Source organism: Balaenoptera physalus (genome assembly GCF_965194825.1).
Source record: "Balaenoptera physalus genome assembly, chromosome: 7".
NCBI classification, from domain to species: domain Eukaryota; kingdom Metazoa; phylum Chordata; class Mammalia; order Artiodactyla; family Balaenopteridae; genus Balaenoptera; species Balaenoptera physalus.
Genome location: NC_138886.1, coordinates 81642608 through 81665059, shown reverse-complemented (window position 1 = coordinate 81665059; position 22452 = coordinate 81642608). Strand labels below are relative to the sequence as shown.

General features: G+C 44.0%; 2 protein-coding genes and 1 pseudogene across 4 annotated transcripts in view; 2 read left to right on the top strand and 1 right to left on the bottom strand.

Moving 5' to 3' along the window:
- LOC309665188 (uncharacterized protein) overlaps window positions 1-22452 on the bottom strand; it is a gene marked incomplete at both ends in the record, with an annotated part of 60123 nt that overhangs the window by 30852 nt on the left and 6819 nt on the right. The window contains one exon of the mRNA XM_082471400.1: window positions 6592-6655. Coding sequence (XP_082327526.1) covers window positions 6592-6655 — 64 coding nt within the window. The remainder of the gene's footprint in view (window positions 1-6591; window positions 6656-22452) is intronic.
- LOC309664307 (small ribosomal subunit protein eS12 pseudogene) lies at window positions 7643-20929 on the top strand (annotated as a pseudogene). Its single transcript has 2 exons — window positions 7643-16606; window positions 20845-20929. The product of its transcript is annotated as a small ribosomal subunit protein eS12 pseudogene (transcript).
- On the top strand, window positions 20919-22077 carry CCL21 (C-C motif chemokine ligand 21; the record flags this gene model as incomplete). Of its 2 annotated transcripts, XM_082469986.1 has the most annotated exons (4): window positions 20919-21071; window positions 21172-21292; window positions 21388-21570; window positions 21652-22077. In XM_082469986.1, exons 1-4 carry the CDS (start codon window positions 21005-21007, stop codon window positions 21674-21676), a joined length of 396 nt encoding a protein of 131 aa, XP_082326112.1. In that variant the 5' UTR covers window positions 20919-21004. The 2 variants fall into 2 exon arrangements, with proteins under 2 accessions (XP_082326112.1, XP_082326113.1); XM_082469987.1 differs by lacking the exon at window positions 21652-22077 and having other exon boundaries at window positions 21388-21574.

The following is a 22452-nucleotide window of genomic DNA, read 5'->3' as shown; positions in this document are numbered from 1 at the left end:
TGCAGAGGGCCCAGGTTCAATCCTTGGTCAGGGAACTAAGATCCCACAAGCCGCTCGGCGTGGCCAAAAAAAACTGGAAGAAAAAAACTTAAAAAAAAAACAAACCTTGAGAAGTGTCTTATATTCAATTAAAATATTTGCTTACTTACTATATGCAAGGTACTATAGTAAACACAACAAAGACACAGGACTTACACCAGAGTTCATGATTTGATGTGATAGACAGTCTCACCTGCCCAAATTGTCTAATCAACATAAATACTTGAATGTCCAAAATTCACCTCTATAGAACAGTGAACTCCTGATTCCCTGCTTCCAACCATCATCTAATTACACATACATGCTCCAGTCACAGTATTCACAACATCGTTAACAGCAACTCCATCTTTCCAGTTGTTCTGAACAAAAACATTGGTGTCATCCTTCACATTTTTTTCCTAACCATCCACATCCAATCCATCCTGTTGTCTCTCCCTTATGAAATGAATTCAGAACACGACCACTTCTCACTCTCTCTGCTGCTATGATTACTGCAGTAGTATCATGACTAATCTCCCAGCTTCTGCCTGAGACCATACTTCCAACAGTCTTTTCTCAACAAGGAAGCTTGATGGTCCTCAGGGAAGGTCCTGGCTGTAGATGATTAGATAGAAAGATAGATTACATAATGATGATGATGATGATGATGATGAAGAAATGGAGGAAGGGGTGAGGGAGGGGAGGGGAAAAATGAGGGGGAGGGGAGGGGGAGGAGAAGAATTAGGAGAATAAGAATAAGATAGATAGATAGATAGATAGATAGATAGATAGATAGATAGATAGATAGATAAATGGAGATGTAAAACCATGAGACTGGATAAGATCACCAAGGCAATGACTGCAAATGAAGAACAGATCTAGGACCAGGCTTTGGGACACCCCAACATTAAGAAATTGGAGAAAAAAGTGGGAGTCAATAAGCAGAGACTGAGAAATAGTAGCCAGTGAGGTAGGAGGAAAACCAGGAGAGTGTGGCATACTGGAAGCCAAGAGAGGAAGGTGTTTCAAGAAGAAAGTGATCAACTGCGTGAGAAGTTGCCAATCCGCCAAGTAAGATGAGGACTCAGAGTTGATCATTAGATTTAACAACACAGAGATCATTCATAGCCTTGAGAAGAATAGACTAAGGTCAGAGATGGAGGTAAAGGCATAACTGGAGTGGATCCAAGACAGAGAGGAAGAGCAACTGGTGATAGCAAGTGTAATCAACTGCTTTAGGGAGTTTTGTTCACAGAGGTGCAGAAAAATGAGGAGATAGCATCAAGAGGGCTTTTTAAAGGTAGGAGATATAGCATGTTGGATGTTGATGGAAAAGATCCAGTCAAGAGGAATAAACGGATGATGCAGGAGAGAAAGGGGGAACTGCTAGAGCAATGTAATGGTGCAGAAGTAACAGAATAGGAGTGAGTCCCCAGGTTCAGGGGTTGGCCTTGGCTAAAATCGCAGACTCTTTGCTGGTGCTAAGTACAGAGAAGGTGACAGTAATGAGGAGGGACTTTGTGTATAGTGAAAAAAAAGGTTTCCTTACAATTAAGAGAACAGGGCAAATACCTAAAGGGGCGAATGAGGAACTGGGAAGGATCGTGGCAGGGGGGAGGGGCTGATACAGAGAGCCAAAGCCAGAGATGAAGAGGAATGCTGGAAGTTACCATGGCAAGAGGTTTTTTTAGGGCCTAAGAAGTCAGTAGCAGCATGTGAGCCCAGGTGGGAAAAAAAAAAAATAGTTGAAGTTGGTGATCACTTGTGTGAAGAAGGTGTTCTTGGAATATAGGGGGAGAGATGTCAGGAAAAGCTCTAGATGCACAGAGCATGAAGAGGATGGGGCTTGAGACTGAGAAAGAGGGCAGATGTAGCATCCTAGTGTCCATCCAGAGACTGGGGATGTCTGAGGGTAGGAGGAGAGAACTGGGAAGCAGAAAGACAAAGAGGCTGCCCTGAGTGGATGGAAGGGACCTCTGTTTTGGACACCTCATTTCTCTCAGAAGGTGGCACGTCTGCATTTCCACCTTCTGACCTACCACAGAGGAGCCAAAAGCTGCAGTAAGGGCAGGAAGTGCCGTAGCTTCCTCATGGTGTGGGATGGGGGACTGTAGGATGCCCCCGCCTCACTGATCCCTCAGGAGATCCAGGATGCCTCAACATACCATCAAACCAGGAGGCGGGGGCAGGACTCTTCCTCTGATAGGACCCAGCACTTAGCACAATGCGTCCTGCTAGCAGGGTGCAGAAAAGTCAGGATGGGAAGAAGCATGACGGTGTCGCTCCTCTGAAGGGTGATTCTGTGCCTAACAGATGGGAGTTCAGGCCCTGCGGTGGGTCCCCAAGGTGAGGAGGCACGAGGCCCAGGCCTGCTGAGCCACACCCTCCAGTGTTTTCCTAAAGCATCCCCAAAGATCATAGGAGGTCTTGTGGCAGGCACATCCTCCATGCCTGCTGTAAGCTGGGCAGAGAGCCACAGAGCAAGGAGAGGAGAGGGAGGCCCGGAATGAAGGGAATTGACTCAGAAGGGTCACAGCAGCATCACGTGGGAAGCTGAGGTTAATGTGCACACATCCTGGCTTAGGTGGGGCGGGTCCTTCCCGTGTATCCTACCTGCCACGTGCCAGCATTGGCTTATGCTGATGACCAAGTTTTGCAACAAAGGGTTAGGGGCAGAGACATGAGCTGGAACCAAGACCTTCAGGATTCTCAGTTCTCAGCAGAATCAAGAGCTGAGAGAAGACAGGGTCAGAGCCTATGATTCATGCAGGATGTTGTAGAGGGATGAAGCCTTGCTCATCCCATCCTATAACCCTAGCACAAGCCCCACCTTCCAGCTCCCCCTCGGCTCAAGAAGTAAAATCAGAATGAAAACTCTCACGGCAGGGCACAGAATCAAGTATTCACTACTCCAGAATTGCTGGTAGATGCTAGGGATACAGCAATGCTTGCTTGGGAACTTTGGAGTTCGCCTCTGCCCTGTGAGATACCATACTGGCGTGGCGAATGGCTCTGACCTTCTGGAGCCCTTCTTTGGTCTCTGCAGAGAGCATTTCAGAATTCTACAGAAAGCATTTCAGGCAACTGAGTACCTGCAGTGCGAGAGAATGGCTTCTCCACAAAATCACTTCTCTTGTTGACCACTAAGTCCCAGCAAATAGGGACCGTGGCTGCTTTGTTTTTGTACCTCCTCACTGCAGCCCAGGCAGGGAGGGCAACAAACACGGGATGGGCACAGGAATAAACCCCAAGGAGAAGCTGCTCCCTGCACCTGTGAGAGGGGACTGAGCCTCTGCTCTTCACCATTCATCCAAAGCCCGCTGCTCCAGCTGCCCCACGGCACAGGCCTGGGATCTCACACAATGAAGGACAAGAATGGCTCCTGTGCCTATGGCAGGGGCAGGAAATAAGGGAGAACAGCCTTGAGTGCGGGTGGGGATGTGAGGAACGAGCACAAGGCAGGCATGTGAGGTGCTGGGGGACGCAGAGGACCAGATGCCTAACGGGGCTTCTAGAGGACTGTCCATTCCCATGCGCAGAGACAGTGAGGCCAGGACCCTGAATACTTGATCTGGACGAGAGCATGGGGAGGAAAGAGGGGGCCTGAAGGAGATCTCTGTTTCCAGAAGGAGGGGTGCATGCTGCCAACTGCCCCCCCTTTCCCGCCTTGTCCCCCTCCTCCACTGTAACTTCTCTGGGTCCACAGCCAGGCAAAGAGCATATTGGGGGCTTTCCAGAGTGTATCATTCCCAAGGTCAAGCCCCACACAGAGGCCTCAGGGGCAGGGCCCTGGGCAGGCAGCCGGACACATGGGAATCCAGACAGTGGGAAGGGAAAGGAAGCCAATCTCTTGCAGTAAACTGTGCTGGCAGCTGGGGCGCATCAGGGGAGAGGGTCAGGGGAAAGTGAGAGGCCAGAGCAGAGTCTCACACACACTCAAAGACACATGCGTACAGACACCTAGCCACACAGACACAGACACAGGGGGACATAAAGTCAACAGTGCCACTCAGAAGCTAACTCAGAGACGTTCAGGAAACACACCTACATAGACTCATGAATACCCTGAGTCAGACATGCCCCAGCAGACTCTGGCACCACACACATGCAGACAGACACAGCCCATCTTGCAGGCCCACAAACACAAATGCATTCCCAATCCATCCTTCCCAGCCTTTCTCCCCGATAAAACTCCCAGGCCACCTCAGGCCAGGCCTGTTTATCCACTTCTAAACTCTGGTTTGTAATTTCTATCCCACTGCCTGTCCTTTAATAAGGACAGTCTTGGATCCACGTGCATACCCTGGTCTCAACAAGTTGGCTGTGTGCTTTTAAAGGAATGCCACGGTCAGCAAGTGAGTCCCCTGCCCTCTTCAGCAGCCCCATCCTTCACCTACACTCCCATCCCTACCCCCGGGAGCGTCCCCAGTTTACTGCAGGCTCCTGACCCTCGGTCTCTCTGAGGCAGCAGAAACAGGATCTAAAGGAAGAGTAAACCAGACAGACCTACTCTGTCAAAATCCCCCTCAGGAAACTGTGAAGAACCAGCTCCTGACTCCTCAGGAAGGAGCCCTTGATGCAGGGCATGGCCACATGTGTCGCTCTACCCCAAACTTGAACTACAGTCCATGCCTTTCAACCCTAACCCTAACCTCAACTCCAACCCCATTCACAAACAGCTCTAAAACCAGTCCTTCAAGTGAGACCCTCAGAATAACTGTACCTCATAAAGGTAATGCTGGTGGGTATTACCCAAAAAATGTTTACATGGCCAGCTAAGTTCAGGATAGAAAACTGCGATGTTCCCTCTCCCCAGGAGCTAGATGCCTACTTCCCTCTAGTCGGATCGCAGCTTCAGGGATCATACAGCCGTTTATAACTCTCAAGTGCAGAGGGCCAGAAAATGTCCAAAACCTCTCATCTAAGCCAGATCAATAGCACACAATATGCATAAGGTTAAGTCCCTCTCCAGACTATCTTAGAAGATTAAAACTGACCCCCAACACAAAATGTATCTCCTTGACCCATTTTGACCCCAATTTTAAACTCAAACAGTACCCTACTCCAACCCTAACACAATCCTAATCTAAGATGCACTAGCTCTTTTTTTTTTTTAAAGATCGAGTTAGCTTTCTTGAACAGTTCATGAATTGGGCAGCATCCGTTTAGCAAGTAGAGGGGAGCTCTAAAAGGCTATCGAAAAGGAGAGGTTTTTAAAAGTAAGACAAGGAAGTCAAAAACAAAAAAAATTATTTCAGGGTTAGGTAATCTATCTATAGGGGATGAAGGAGATCTACGTGCCAGGTTACCTCATCTTCCTTTGGGGGATGGAAAGGATTACGTCACTGGTGCGGACCAGAAATTTCCACACTAATCAGTTTGGATTACATTCTTGGAGAAGGTTGTAACTGCAATAAGGTCAGGTATTAAGTCTTCCTTTTAGCACAAGCGACTCCATTTTGGGCCTGTCATTTCTTTTTTAACAGGGAAATGGTGCCAGATCAACTCAGATAGGACACCCCTACTCCACCCACACTTCAGAGTGCTGGAGAAGAAAGCAGATTTTTATAGAACCTTTCAATTCTCACCATGTAGATAAGCAGATTCTCCAGCTACTGGTGAGATCTACAAGATGCACTAGCTCTTATCAACAGGAACCATAAACGCAATTCCAAATCCTACTTTAACATCACCGTGATTCCAGCCCTATGCTTACCACTACCTACCTCCAATCCGTAACCACTATGTCAGTGCTGTTCCAAGCATAGTCCTAACTCTAACCCTGTCCCTAGGTAGCCACACATTGAGTAATGTCTGCAACTACACTGGGCACACAAATATCACACACTTATGAAGGTAACGGGTCATCTGCAGTCCAGGAAGCAGTAGCTCCCTCAGTAACAGCTGCACAGTCATCAGGGCAGCTTGTCCCTGGCGGGCTCAGTGCTCAGCTGGGAACCCAGGAGTGCTAAGGCACCAGGCCCTTTGACCCTTGTTAGACATACAAGCGAACAGGGGCCCAGCTCACCCCAAGCCCTGTTCTAGCCCAGCTTCTGAGCGTAAATTCCTGCCATACCCCTCCCCGGCTCCTGCCTGCCAAGCTGGGAGCATCTGTTGCCCTGAAAGCCCCACCAGGCAGGAACAAATGGGCCTGGGGCCTGGAGCTGAAGGGCACATGGCCTCTTCCCAATGTGGGCAATTCCAGACTCCTGCAACACCCGCACCTAGGACCTCTACCCCAGAGCCTGGCCCAGGTGCCCATCCTAAAGAGGTAGTGGGTCTGCCGACACTGGGGGTGAGTAGGGGTGGATTAGCACACCTCCTCTCCCTGGCTCCAGGGTCTCAATCTGGCGTTAGGGTGTGTTCACTCTGTGCTCATCAGCAGAGGTAAAGCTGAAGTGAGTCATGTGCACCTCCCTCACCTCTGACCCTCGGCACCAGGACCTCCGGTGTAGCATTCCTCTGTACCTCGGCCACCGCAGAGACTGTCAAACACTACCCAGGCTCTCTCGAGAGTTCACACCAAGCCAAAGCCTTCACCCAACAGACTGGAACACTTAGGTGGATACTCACATGTCAGATGTGTAGCCATCCGAGTCTTTGCGTCCCCTTCCTTACCGTCTACATCCAGGCTGGCCTGAGGGCCGAGAGAGGGGCTTGGTTCAGGGCTGCAAGCTCCAGACCCCTACACCAAACTTAGGGTTCAGGTGGGACTGTGAGGTGAGATGAGCCCAAGCCAGCAACCGAGGGCAGAGGAATGGCTGGATGACAGACCTGGGGCCCCAGAGAAGGATGAGGATAACAACTCCTCTCACCATCTCAGGTCCTTTCCTGGGGACTGCATCTACATCTAAGCTCCACTTCCTTCCAGGTTCTCTTGGTGCCTCCCTCTCATGCCCCCACCTCCACCCCACAGGCTCAGACACTTGCACCCTAGTGTATGGCAGGGATTTCCTGTCATCTTCCTGCTCTGAGAGTAGCTATTTCCAGCCCTGACTTTATGTCCAGCCAGGTATCTACCTCCGGCAAAGTCCCCACTCTTTCCTTCCCTTCCTTTAGGGCCCCTAACTTAGGTTCTAAGCCCCAGGAGCAAGTAAGGAGGTCCCAATACCTCCAGTATGGAACATCTCCCTGAGGCCGGTCTACCACTACAGGCTCAAGTTCAGAGGTAGGAACTTAGGGTAGACCCTAGGAAGAGCTTCCCAAATTGAGGAAAGGCAGTTGAGGATGGGACCTAAAGGGGCTGTGGACACCATCTAACAAACAAGAGGCCCTCGTGATGGCATAAACAAGGGGAATGGGGCAGTGTGTCCTGGGAGAGAGAAGGAACCTAAGATTTTAGAAGAGGAAACTTCACAGTCCCCAGCTCTTCCCTGTCATGTTCTCCCTCTTTCCACAAGCTGTGCCAGGGCAGAAAGTCCTCCCCTCAGGAAGACTAGCGGTACATCATCCCAGCTTCCTCTTCCCCCAGACCACCTTTGTTCCCTTCCACTGGCTCTGTGCCCGTCTGGAATTTGGGATGGGGAGCCAAATAGGCCCAGGTGGCTCTCCCAGCCCCACCCTACCAAATTCTTGGAAGTACCTGGACAGCTTGGTAAAAATACAGATAAATATATACAGCTTGGTAAAAATACAGATCCTTTGGCCCTGTTCTGAGATTCTGTTTAAGATGGTCTGGGGTGGTGCCACTAATTCTGTATTTTTAATAAGCTCCTTGAGTGATTCTGAAGTGCAGCCGAGTTTGGAAACAGTGTAAACAATCTAATATGATATGACTCTGGAATCATATACATGTCCCCCCAAGCCCATGCCATCCCACCTCTCTGGGAACTCTTCAGAGATAGGCTGCTCACTACTTATTTAGCCACTTCCACAAAAGGTAGGGCAGGTGTGGAAGGGGAGATTTTAGAGATGGGAATTAAAAGCTTTCTCATGCCAGGATTTGCCATAAGACCAGGTAAAAGACGCAAGAAATCTTATCTCCTTGTTTTTTCCCAGTCCTGTTCCAGGAATGCCAGCCTCTTGCCAACCGGGGCACTCCCTGCCCTGCTTAAGGTCTCAGCCTGTTGTAAAACCACAGACTCAAGATCTCAATTATCTCTCTTCTAATTCACTCAGATTCCAGCCCCTCTATTCTGTGGGCCTTGGGAAGGCCCATACCACATCCTCATCCCCATCCCAACAATATCCCCATCTCCAATCCCCATCCCCTCTGCAACCCATCCTTCCCCAACAGCAACACCCCTATTATGAGCACAATCTTTATATCACTATCTTGTACCTGGACCATGCTGTCCTGACTGCATCCCTCCCAATCTGTCCTCTCTATATCTCCCTATGGTCTCCCATTTCCATAAAGCTGGGGTGAGCCTGGGGGTGAGGGGCACGCTGGGTTTAGCACTCTGGGAACCAGATGGATTTTCCAGTCCTAACCTGGTGATCACAACTCTGAGGTTCTACACTGGTTTTAAACATAGATTCTAAGTCAGGACCTGATAATCCTCACACACTACACTCCAGCATAAATTCCAAATGGAGGGCTTCCCTGGTGACACAGTGGTTAAGAATCTGCCTGCCAATGCAGGGGACACAGGTTCAAGCCCTGGTCCAGGAAGATCCCACATGCCGCAGAGCAACTAAGCCTGTGCGCCACAACTACTGAGCCTGCGCTCTAAAGCCCATGAGCCACAACTACTGAGCCCGCACGCCACAACTATTGAAGCCTGTGTGCCTAGAGCCCATGCTCCGCAACAAAAGAAGCCATCACAATGAGAAGCCCATGCACCACAACAAAGAGTAGCCCCCACTTGCTGCAACTAAAGAAAGCCTGCGCAGCAACGAAGACCCAGTGAAGCCAAAAATAAATAAATAAATAAAAATTTTAAAATTCCAAATGGATAAAAGATTTAAAATGTTAGAAATTAAATACAGGAATGACAGCATGCAAAATGTCAGACTAGAAAGCTCTAGGGTCAGTCCCTCCACCGAAGCAACCACTGAGCTGAAAAGAGCAATTGGAATCACCTATTTCAGAATTCTGGAACCTAACTGGGCACATAACAATCAGGGGAGTGCTTGATGAAGGCAGAGGATGTTGATCTTTCATAAGAGAACATCATGCATGAACTAGCTACTAGTCAATGCTGTGGGGATGGCAGCCCACATTCCCAGAGTGGCTGGCTGGTGGCAGAGAACCTTGTCCTCCAAATATTGGGGGTTTTACATTTTGGTTGGTCTGGGGGTTCCCTGAGAGATAGGTGCAGATGCTTGCCTTGGTTTTAGCCCTCTTGGGCTGCAGTAGCTTCCACAGTGGCATATATCAGAATATTTAAGGGGACATAACTCTTTTGTGGGAGAGGGGGAGAGAAATCTTTATCAGGTCATTGGCTGACCACAGAAGTAAGAGAACAGAAACCTCAGGGACCACACACAACAAAGAATACACTTGGCAAAACTTATTTGGAAAAGTCAAAATGGACAGCTACAGCCCTTAACAAGTAAATATCTGAAACCCCTAAGGAGTGGAAGAATCAGATTTCCAAAGATACCACATTTTAATACTCAGAATGTATAGTTCTCAACAAAAAATTAACAAAGCATACAAAGAAACAGGGAAGTATGAACCATTCACAGGAAAAAAAAGAAGTTGACAAAAACCAACCCTAAGGAAGCCCACACATTGGATATATTAGATGAAGACTTTAAATTAACTGTCTTAAATATGCTCAAAGAGCTGAAGGAAACCATGGGCAAACAACTAAATTCTAGAGCCAAAAATACAATAACCAAAGTGAAAAAATTCACTGAGGGAGTTCAACAACAAATTTGAGAAGGCAGAAGAAAGAATCAGCGTACTTGAAGATAAGGCAATTAAAGTTATTGAGTCTGAGGAGCAGGAAAAAAAGATAAAGAAATATGAACAAAGTCTGAGAGACCTATGGGATATCATCTAACATACCTCACCACAGGAGTCCCATGAGAGAGAGAACAGAGCAGAAAAAAAGTTTTTGAAGAAATAATGGCGGAAAACATCCCAAATCTGATGAAGGCATGAATACACATATCCAAGAAGTTAAAAAAATTCTAAGCAGAATAAACTCAAAGAGATCCATACCAAAACACAGTATAGTCCATTTGTGGAAATCCAAAGATAATCTTGAAATTTTGAAAGCAGCAAGAGAGAAGTGACTCACTATGAACAAGGTATTCTCAGTAATATTAACAGTTGATTTCTTCTCTGAAACTATGGAGGCCAGAAAGCAGTGGGATGATATATTTAAAATCTTGAAAGAAAAAACTATCAAACAAGAATTCTGTATCTGGAAAAACCATCCTTCAAGAATTAAGGAAAAATTAAGACATTTCCAGATAAACAAAAGTACAGGAAGTTCATTACCAGTAGACTTGCCTATGAGAAATGCTAAAGGGAATCCTTCAGGATGAAAGGACAGGACAGTAAATGGTAACTTGAAGCAATACAAAAAAATAAAGACCTCTGGCAAAGATAACCACATAGGTAAATATAAAAGATAGTATATTCTATTTTTGGTTTATAACTCCTCTTTTTTTCCTATGAGGATTAAAAGGCATAAATAATAATTACAAATTGATGTTAATGGGTACACAATATATAAAGATGTAATCTGTGACAATAACAATATAAAGGAGGTAGAACTAAGATGTATAGGAGCAGAGTACTATTTGTTTGTACTACTGGAACAAAGTTGGTATTATTCAAACTAGATTATTATAAGTTTAAGATGTTAATTGTAATCTCCAAGGTAACTACTAAGAAAATAATTTAAAAATATACAGAAAAGGAAAAAGAAGGGAATCAAAATGGTACACTAAAAAAATCAACTGAATACAAAGAAAGGCAGTAATGGAGGAAATGAGGAACAAAATCATATAAGACATACAGAAAACAAATAGCTAAATGACAGAAATAAATCCTTCCTTATAAGTGATTTAAATAAATGAGTCACGAGTATGAAATGTACAGTGTCAATATAATCAATAATTATGTAATATTTTGTACGGTGACAGATGGTAACTAGACTTATTGTGGTGATCATTTTGAAATGTATAGAAATAGTTCCTGCACCAGGAACTAACATAGTGTTGTAGGTCAGTTGTAATTCAAAAACAAACTCATAGAAAAAGAGACTGGATTTGTGGTTACCAGAGGTGGGGGTGTGGGAAGGGGGGATTGGATGAGGGTATTCAAAAGGTACAAAATTTCAGTTATAAGTACTAGGGATGTGATGTACAACATAATTATATTAATTATAATTATATTAATTATGTTGTACATCACATAACTGCATAACACTACTATATGTTGTATATGAAAGTTGTTAAGAGTAAATCCTAAGAGTTCTCATCACAAAGAAAAAAGTTTTTTTCTATTTCTTTAATTTTGTATCTATATGAGATGATGGGTATCCACTAAACTATTTGTGGTAATCATTTCATGATGTATGTAAGTCAAATCATTATGCTGTACACCTTAAACTTATACAGTGCTGTATGTCAATTATATCTCAATGAAACTGGAAGAAAAAAATAAACAACATGAAAAAATAAAGTAAATGAGTTCAACTCTCTAATTAAAAGGCAGAGATTATCAGAATGGATAAAAAAAAAAAGCATAATCCATCTATATGCTATCTACAAGAGACTAACTTGAGATACAAATACAGAGCTTTAAAGTAAAAGGATGGAAAAAAATATCCCATGCAACTAGTGACCAAAAGAGAGCTATGGTAGCTATATTACTGTCAGACAAAATACACTTTTTGTCAAAAAAGGTTATAAGAGACCAAAAGGACATTATATATTGATAAAATGTTTGATACAGCAAGATACAACAATTATAAACAACTGACAGCCAAGCCTCATAATATATAAAGCAAAAATTGACATAATCAAAGAGGAGAGTTGACAGTTCTACAATAATAGTTTTAGAATTTAATATCTCACTTTCAATAATGGATAGAATAACCAGACAGAAGATCAAGAAGGAAATAGAGAACTTGAGCAACACTATAAATGAATTAGACCTAATAGATATACACACCAAAAACACACCAACAACAGGAAAATACATATTCTTCTGAAGTTCACATGGAATGTTCTCTAGGATAGATGATATGATAGGCCACAAAACAAGTCTAAATAAAATTTTAAGACTGAAATCATACAGAGTATCTTTTCTGATCACAATAGAATAAAACTAGATATCAGTAACAAAAGGAAAAGTGAAAAATTCACAAATATATGGAAATTGAACAACACATTCAAACGATGCATCAAAGAAGAAATCACAAGGCAAATTAGAAAATACTCTGAGACAAATGAAAACAAAAACATAATATACCAAAACTGTTGAGATCCAGTGAAAGCAGTGCTAACAGGAAAATTTATAGCTGTAAATGTCTACATTTAAAAAAGATTTCAGGGACTTCCCTGGTGGTCCAGGGGTAAAGAATCCGCCTTACAATGCAGGGGACACAGGTTCAATCCCTGGTCAGGGAACTAAGATCCCACATGCTGCAGGGCTACTGAGCTTGCACACCTCAACTAGAGCCCGTGCACCACAACTACAGAGCTCACTCACCCTGGAGCCTGTGAGCCACAACTAGAGAGAGAAAAACCCACACACCACAATTAGAGAGAAGCCTGCGCACCACAATTAAGATCCTGAATGCCACAACTAAGACCCAACGCAGCCAAAAAATAAATTAAATAAATAAATAATTAATTAATAAATCTTTAAAAAAAAAGAAAGAAAATACTTTCAGACAAATGAAAACAAAAACATAATATACCAAAACTTTTGAGATTCAGTGGAAGCAGTGCTATGAGGAAAATTTATAGCTGTAAATGTCTACATTTAAAAAGAAGATTTCAGGTACTTCCCTGGTGGTCCAGTGGTAAAGAATCCACCTTCCAATGCAGGGGACATGGGTTCAATTCCCTGGTCAGGGAACTAAGATCCCACATGCCGCAGGGCAACTAAGCCCATGCACCACAACTACTGAGCTTGTGCGCCTCAACGAGAGAGTCCGTGTGCCACAAACCACAGAGCCCATGTGCTCTGGACCCCGAGTGCCACAACTACAGAGCCCACGTGCCCTGGAGCCTGCACATCACAACCAGAGAGATAAAACCCGCACGCCACAACTAGAGAGAAGCCTGTGCACTGCAATGAAGAGCCCAAGCCGCAACAAAAAGATCCCGCACGCCTCAGCGAAGACGCTGTGTGCCACAACTAAGACCCAACGCAGCCAAATAAATCAATAAATAAATAAATAAAAAGATTTCAAATCAATAACCTAACTGTACACTTTAAGAGACTAGAAAAAGTCAATAAAACCAAACCCAAAAATAGCAGAAAGAAGGAACTAATACAGATTAAAGCAGAGACAAATGAAATAGAGAATATAAAATATAGAGAAAAATCAACAAAACAAAAAGATGGTTCTTTGAAAAGATCGACAAAACTGACACACTTGAGGTTAGACTGACTAAGGAAAAAGAAAGAAGATTCAAATTAGTAAAATCAGAAATGAAACTGGGGGCATTACTACAATTTCATAGACATGAAAAGTGTTATTAGCGGATACTATGAACAATTGTACATCAACAAATTGGGTAATCTAGATGAAATGGATAAAGTCCAGAAACACAAAAATTATCAAAACTTACTCAAGAATAAATAGAAAATCTAAATAGATCTATAACAAGTAAGGAGATTCAATCAGTAATGAAAACATCCCAACAAAGAAAAACCCAGGACCAGATGACTTCACTAGTGAATTCTACCAAATATTTTTTTTCTTCCAAACATTTAAAGAAGAATTAGCATCAATCCTTCTCAAACTCTTCCAAAAAATTGAAGAGGAGGAAACATTCCCTAACTCATTTTATGAGGGCAGCATTACCCTGATACCAAAGCCAAAGACAAGGACACTACAAGAAAATAAAAGTACAGGTCAGTATCCCTGATGAACATAGATGTAAAAAGTCTCAACAAAATACAAGCAAACCAAAGTCAACAGCAGATTAAAAGAGTCATACATGGCGATCAAGTGGGATTTATTCCAGGGATATGAGGATGGTTCAACATCCACAAATCAATCAATGTGATACACCACATTAACAAATTGAAGAATAAAAATCATATGATCATCTCAATAGATGAAGAAAAAGCATTTGACAAGTTTTAACACCCATTTATGATAAAAACTCTCAATAAAGTGGGTATAGAAGGAACGTACTTCAACATAATAAAAACCATGTATGACAAGCCTTCAGCTAACATCATACTCAAATGTGAAAAGCTGAAAGCTTTTCCCATATGATTAAGAACAAAAGACGAGTGTTTATTATCACCACTTCTATTCGACTTAGGACTAGAAGTCTTAGCCAGAGCAATTAGGCAAGAAAACTTATATATGTACATAAAATCCCAAAGACTTCACCAAAAAACTCTTAGAACTAAGAAACAAATTCAGTAAATTTGCAGAATACAAAATCAACATACAAAAACCAGTTGCATTTCTATACACTAACAGCAAACTATCTGGAAAAAAATTAAGAAACAATCCCATTTACAACAGCATCAATAACAATAAAATACTTAGGAATAAATTTAACCAAGGAGGTGAAAGACCAATACACTGAAAACTATAAGACACTGATGAAAGAAATTGAAGACACAAATAAATGGAAGGATATCCTGTGCTCTTGGATTGGCATAGTAATATTGCTAAAATGTCCATAACTACCCAAAGTGATCTACAAATTTAATGCAATCACTATCAAAATTCCAATTGCATGTTTTCACAGAAATAGAAAAAATCCTAAAATTCATGTAAAACCACAAAAGATCCCAAATAGCCAGAGTAATTTTGAGAAAGAAAAACGAAGGGGCTTCCCTGGTGGCTGAGTGGTTAAGAATCTGCCGGCCAATGCAGGGGACATGGGTTCGAGCCCTGGCCTGGGAATATCCCACATGCCACGGAGAAACTAAGCCCATGCATCAAAACTACTGAGCCTGTGCTCTAGAGCTCGCATGCCACAACTACTGAGCCCGCATGCCACACTACTGAAGCCCAGGTGCCTAGAGCCCATGCTCCGCAACAAGAGAAGCCACTGCAATGAGAAGCCCACACACCACAACGAAGAGTAGCCCCCGCTCACCACAACCAGAGAAAGCCCACACACAGCAACAAAGACCCAATGCAGCCAAAAATAAACATTAATTAATTAATTAATTTTTAAAAAAAGAAAAAGAAAAACCAAGCTGGAGGCATCATGCTTCCTGATTTCAAACTATATTACTAAGCTACAGTAATCAAAACAGTATGGTACTGGCATGAAAACAGACACATAGACCAGTGGAATAGATTACAGAGCCCAGAAATAAACCCATGCATATACAGTCAACCAATCTTTGAAAGGGGATCAAGAGCACAAAATGGGGAAAGGAGAGTCTTTTCAAAAAATGGTGTTGGGGCTTCCCTGGTGGCGCAGTGGTTAGGAATCCGCCCGCTCATGCAGGGGACACGGGTTCAATCCCTGGTCTGGGAAGATCCCACATGCTGCGGAGCAACTAAGCCTGTGCGCCACAACTACTGAGCCTGCGTGCCACACCTACTGAAGCCCACGTGCCTAGAGCCCATGCTCTGCAACAAGAGAAGCCACTGCAATGAGAAGCCTGTGCACCTCAACAAAGAGTAGCCCCCACACACTGCAACTAGACAAAGCCCATGCACAGCAATGAAGACCCAACTCAGCCAAAAATAAAATAAATAAAATAAATAAAGAAAAAAAATGGTGTTGAAAAAAATGTTTAGCCACATGTACAAGAATGATACTGGACCCCTACTGTACACCACTCACAAAAATTCAAATTAAAAACTTAAATGTAAGACCTGAAACCATAAAACTCCTAGAAGAAAACACAGAAGAAAATCTCCTTGGCATCAGTCTTGGCAATGATATTTTTGGATATGACAACAAAGGCAGAAATAAACAAGTAGGAGTACATCAAACTAAAAAGCTTCTGTATACTCTTTCCCTGCCTCTGCTGAGTAGCTCAGAGGTGGAGGTTGGGGTACATTCAAGATTCAGTTCCACCCATTACCTACCACCATGGCCGAGGAAGGCACTGGTGCTGGAGGTGCAATGGACGTTAATACTGTTTTGCAAGAGGTGCTGAAGACCACCCTCATCCACAATGGCCTAGCACATGGAATTTGCAAAGCTGCAAAGTGTTAGACCAGTGCCAAGCCCATCTTTGGGTGCCTGCATCCAACTGTGATGAGCCTATGTAAGTCAAGTTGGTGGAGGTCCTCTGTGCTAAACACCAAATAAACCTAATTAAGGTTGATGACAGCAAGAAACTAGGGGCGTGGGTAGGACTCTGTAAAACTGACAGAGAGGGAAAACCCTGTAAAGTGGCTGGTTGCAGTTGTGTGGTGGTTAAGGACTATGGCAAAGATTCTCAGGTCAAGGATGTCATCAAGAAGTACTTCAGGACTTCCCTGGTGGCGCAGTGGTTAAGAATCCGCCTGCCAAGGCAAGGGACACGGGTTCGAGCCCTGGCCCGGGAAGAACCCACATGCCGCGGAGCAACTAAGCCCGTGCACCACAACTACTGAGCCTGTGCTCTAGAGCTCGCGAGCCACAGCTACTGAGCCCCCGCGCCTAGAGCCTGTGCTCCGCAACAAGAGAAGCCACCGCAATGAGAAGCTCGCGCACCGCAACGAAGAGTAGCCCCCGCTCGCTGCAACTAGAGAAAGCCCGCGCACAGCAACGAAGACCCAACACAGCCAAAAATAAATAAATAAAATAAAATAAATAAATTTAAAAAAAAAAAAAAAAAAAAAAAAAGAAGTACTTCAGATGCAAGAAATGAACAAATTAAAGACTTGGCTCTTTAAAATAAATAAATAAATAAGCAAGTTTCTACACAGCAAAAGAAACAATCAACAAAAAGAAAAGGCAACCTAGGGACATAGGAAATAGGAGAAAATATTTACAAACCATATATCTGATAAGGGGTTAATACCTAAAATATATAAGGAACTCCTACAACTCAATAGCAAAACAAACAAACAAAAACTCTGACTAAAAACTGGGAAAATGGGCTTCCCTGGTGGCGCAGTGGTTGAGAGTCTGCCTGCCAATGCAGGGGATGTGGGTTCGAGCCCTGGTCTGGGAAGATCCCACATGCCGCAGAGCAGCTAAGCTCGTGAGCCACAATTGCTGAGCCTGCGTATCTGGAGTCTGTGCTCCGCAGCAAGAGAGGCCGCGATGGTGAGAGGCCCGCGCACCGCGATGAAGAGTGGCCCCCACTTGCCACAACTAGAGAAAGCCCTCGCACAGAAATGAAGACCCAACACAGCCATAAATAAATAAATAAATAAATAAACAAACCCCAAAAGGTTAAGTAATTAAGAACTTTAAAAATAATAAAAATAAAAAATAAGAATCAAATAATGTCAAAGGGGAAAACCAAATAGATAGAGTTATACCAATTAGTTAAAAAAAAAAAAAAAAACTGGGAAAATGACCTGAATAGATAGTTTTCCAAAGAAGACATACAAACAGCAAATGGGTATATGAAAAGATGCTCAACATCAATAATCACCAGGGAAATGCAAATCAAAACCACAGAGATATCACATCACACCTGTTAGGATAGCTATTATCAAAAAGATAAGGGATAAGAAATGCTGGAAAGGGTGTGGAGAAAATGGGAACACTTTTGCATTGTTGGTGAGAATGTATATTGGTACAGCCATAATGGAAAACAGTATGGAAGTTCCTCAAAAAATTAAAAAAGAAATACCATATGATCCAGCAATCCCACTTCTGGGCATATATCCAAAGGAAATGAAATCACTACCTCAAAGTGATATCTATACTGCCTTGTTCCTTGCATCATTATTCACAAGAGCCAAGATATGGAAACAGCCTAAGTGTCTGTTAATATAATAGATGAATGGATAAAGAAGATGTGAGATATATATATATACATACAATAGAATATTATGCAGCCATAAGAAAAAGAAGGAAACCCTGCCATTTGTGACAACATGGATGAACCTGGAGGGCATTATGCTAAGTGAAATAAGTTAGAGAAATACAAATACTGTATGGAATCACTTACATGTGGAATAAAAGAAAAGGTCCAAACACATACAAATAGAGAGTAGAATGGTGGTTGCCAGGGGGTGGGGGTGGGAAAAATGGGGAGATGTCTGTCAAAGGGTACAAACTTTCAGTTATAAAATGAGTAAGTTCTGAGGATCGAATGTACAGCACAGTGATTGTAGTTAATAATACTGTATTGTGTACTTGAAATTTGCTAAGAAAGTAGATCTCAAGCATTCTCACTACAAAAATAAAGGAAAAGGTATAACTATGTGAAGTGATGGAGGTGTTAATTAACTTGATTGTGGTAATTATTTCACAATGTATACATATATCAAATCATCACGTTGTATATTTTAAATACACACGATTTTGTCAATTATACCTCAGTAAAGCTGGGGGAAAAAACATAAGAGGAAATCTTCATGGCCTTGGATTTGGCAATGGTTTCTTAAATATGACACTAAAAACACAGGTAACCAAAGAAAAATAGATAAACTGAATTTTAAAATTTTGTGCATCACAGGACACTATCAAGAGAGTAAAAAGATGGAGCTGGAGGAATCAGGCTCCCTGACTTCAGACTATACTACAAAGCTATAGTAATCAAGATAGTATGGTACTGGCACAAAAACAGAAATACAGATCAACGGAGCAGGATAGAAAGCCCAGAGATAAACCCACACACCTATAGTCACCTAGTCTATGACAAGGGAGGCAAAAATATGCAATGTAGAAAAGACAGACTCTTCAATTAAGTGGTGCTGGGAAAATTGGACAGCTACATGTAAAAGAATGAAATTAGAACACTCCCTAACACCATACACAAAAATAAACTCAAAATGGATTAGAGACCTAAATGTAAGGCCAGACACTATAAAACTCTTAGAGGAAAACATAGGCAGAACACTCTTTGACATAAATCCCAGCAAGATCTTTTTTGACCCACCTCAGAGTAATGAAAATAAGAACAAAAATAAACAAATGGGATCTAATGAAACTTAAAAGCTTTTGCACAGCAAAGGGAACCATAAACAAGATGAAAAGACAACCCTCAGAATGGGAGAAAATATTTGCAAATGAAGCAACTGACAAAGGATTAATCTCCAAAACATACAAGCAGCTCATGCAGCTCAATATCAAAAAAAACAAGCAACCCAATCCAACAATGGGCAGAAGACCTAAACAGACATTTCTCCAAAGAAGACATACAGATGGCCAACAAACACATGAAAAGATGCACATCACCAATTATTAGGGAAATGCAAATCAAAACTACAATGAGGTATCACCTCACACGAGTCAGAATGGCCATCATCAAAAAATCTACAAACGATAAATGCTGGAGAGGGTGTGGAGGAAAGGGAATCCTCATGTACTGTTGGTGGGAATGTAAACTGATACAACCACTATGGAAAACAGTATGGAGGTTCCTTTAAAAACTAAAAATAGAACTACCATATGACCCAGCAATCCCACTACTGGGCATATACCCTGAGAAAACCATAATTCAAAAAGATACATGCACCCAAATGTTCATTGCACTATTTACAATAGCCAGGATACGGAAGCAACCTAAATGTCCATCGACAGAGGAATGAATAAAGAAGATGTGGTACATATATACAGTGGAATATTACTCAGCCCTAAAAAGGAACAAAATTGGGTCATTTGCAGAGACGTGGATGGACCCAGAGAGTGTCATACAGAGTGAAGTAAGTCAGAAAGAGAAAGACAAATATCATATATTAACGCATATATGTGGAATCTAGAAAAATGGTATAGACGATCTTATTTGCAAAGCAGAAATAGAGACAGAAACGTAGAGAACAAATGTATGGATACCAAGGTGCAAAGGGAGGTGGGTGGGAGGAATTGGGAGATTGGGATTGACACATATACAAAATTGATACTATGTACAAAATAGACAACTAATGAGAATGTACTGTATAGCACAGGGAACTCTACTTAATGCACTGTGGTGACCTAAATGGGAAGGAAATCCAAAAAAGAGGGGATATATGTATATGTATAGCTGATTCATTTTGCTGTACAGTAGAAAATAATACAACATTGTAAAGCAACTGTACTCCAATGAAAATTTTAAAAGAGAGTGAAAAGACAACCCACAGAAGGGGAGGAAATATTTGTAAATCATATATTTGATAAGGATCTATTATCCAGAATGTACAAAGAACTCTTACAATTCATTAGTCAGATTTGTATTTTAGGAACAGTCCTCAGCCTGACTGAAGGAACAGGAGAGTGTGGAGCCTGGAGTGAAACAAGGAGGCAATCACAGTGTTCCAGAGGAGAGGTGGTAAGGCCTGCACCAAGACAGTGGCTGGGGATAGAAGGAGGGCCTTTCAGGGAGTTCCCTGGTGGTGCAGTGGTTAATAGACTCCACGCTTCCACTGCAGCGGGCGCAGGTTCGATCCCTGGTCAGGGAACTAAGACCCCGCACGCCACCTGGCACAGCCAAAAAAAAATTAAAATTAAAAAAATTTTTAAATTTTTAAAAAAAACAAGGAGAGCCTCTCAGATTCAACTAATACTGAGGAGGTAGACTCAGGCGGCTTTGGGGACTGAATGGCTGTGTGAAGTTTTCATTTCCGCATACTAGTGAGGCTGGTTGCCAGGACAGGATCTGTCTTTCAGGAAGGAAAAGGAGGGAGATCCCTATACTTGCCTGGACAGAGTAGCTGGGGATGGGGGAAGTGAAAGTGTCCGCCTGCATAAATAGGCGGCACACCAGTCCCAGCCCACACACGGCCCCCCAGTTTGGAGCTGTCCATCTCTCCTGAGCTCTACCGTGGCCATGGCTCAGTCGCTGATTCTGAGCATCCTTGTCCTAGTCCTGGTCTTCTGCATCCCCCAGACCCAAGGTATCAAGGAGGGAGTTGCCTAGGATGGGGGCAAGGGGCTGGAGAGGCCTGGGTAGGAGCCTCCAAGCAGCCCCTCACTCCCTGTGAACCCCACCTGCAGGCAGTGATGGAGGAGCACAGGACTGTTGCCTCAAGTACAGCCTAAGGAAGATTCCCACCCACGTTGTCCGCAGCTACCGGAAGCAGGAACCAAGCCTGGGTTGCCCCATCCCAGCTATCCTGTAAGTGGGTACAAGGGGGTGGGTGCAGGCTGGCAGCTGAGTGGGAGGGCATGATGGGCAAGACTAAGACAGGCTTGCTGACCCCCGAACCCTAGGTTCTCGCCTCGGAAACGCTCTCAGCCAGAGCTATGTGCAGACCCTAGAAAGGCCTGGGTGCAGCAGCTGATGCAGCGTCTGGACAAGCCATCAGCCCCATGGAAACCAGCCCAGGACTGTAAGAAGGACAAGGGGGCCCCCAAGTCTGGCAAGAAGGGAAAGAGCTCCAAAGGCTGTAAGAGGTAAGGAAGCTAAAGGGACGGGGGGTGGGAAGTGAAGGGGAGCCTTGATCATCCCCTCAAACCCCTCTTCTGCCCTCCCAGGACTGAGACCCCAAAACGGCCATAGCCCAGTGACGAGCCCGGAGCCCAGGAGGTCCCCACCAGTCTCATCAGGGCTTGGAGCCCCAGCCCAAGGGACAAGAAGCGGGCTAGGAGAGAGGGAGGACTCAGGGGCCCCAGAGCAGCCACCCCATGCTGGCCTTGCCTCGCCCCTTCTCCAGCTTCAACCACCCCTCTGCATACCCACCCTACCCTGCATGGCTGAGCTGCCCACACCAGGCCAGGCCTAGAGAGGCAGAGAAGGGAAAGTCCCAAAGGAAATGTGAGAGGTGGCAGCAGGACTGTCCCCTCTGAGGAAAGGTCACCCAGGGCCCTGGACCTGACCGTGCTCCACACTGCACCCACCTCTTCTTTGTAAATATGATTTATACCTAACTGAATAAACAGCCATTCTGGCCTTCTTCCCAAGTATCTGTTCCTGTGTGTTTGTGTCCACAGAGAAGCCACTGTCACCACAGGGTGGAGTCACACACTCTGGGGTCCCGGCCAAGAGCTCGGGCTGGCAAATTCTATATCCTCACCCACCCCAAGAGTTTCCTTGCCTCCCAGGTGCCCAGACCTGTGGGCAGTAAAAGGGAGGCTGACAGGCAGGGTGGGACCTGGGCTGCCCCTGGTCTCTGAGAAATCCCTGCCAATGAAGAGACAGTGGATCCCAGGCACACGTCCCCAACAGCTCCGCGGGCCTCTGAGACCCTGAAGAGATCCCTTCCCTGATTCCGCCCAGCATTCTCTCACTCCCAGCTTCACCGGGGACTGCCTCCCCTTTCCTTGGGGTCTACTGGA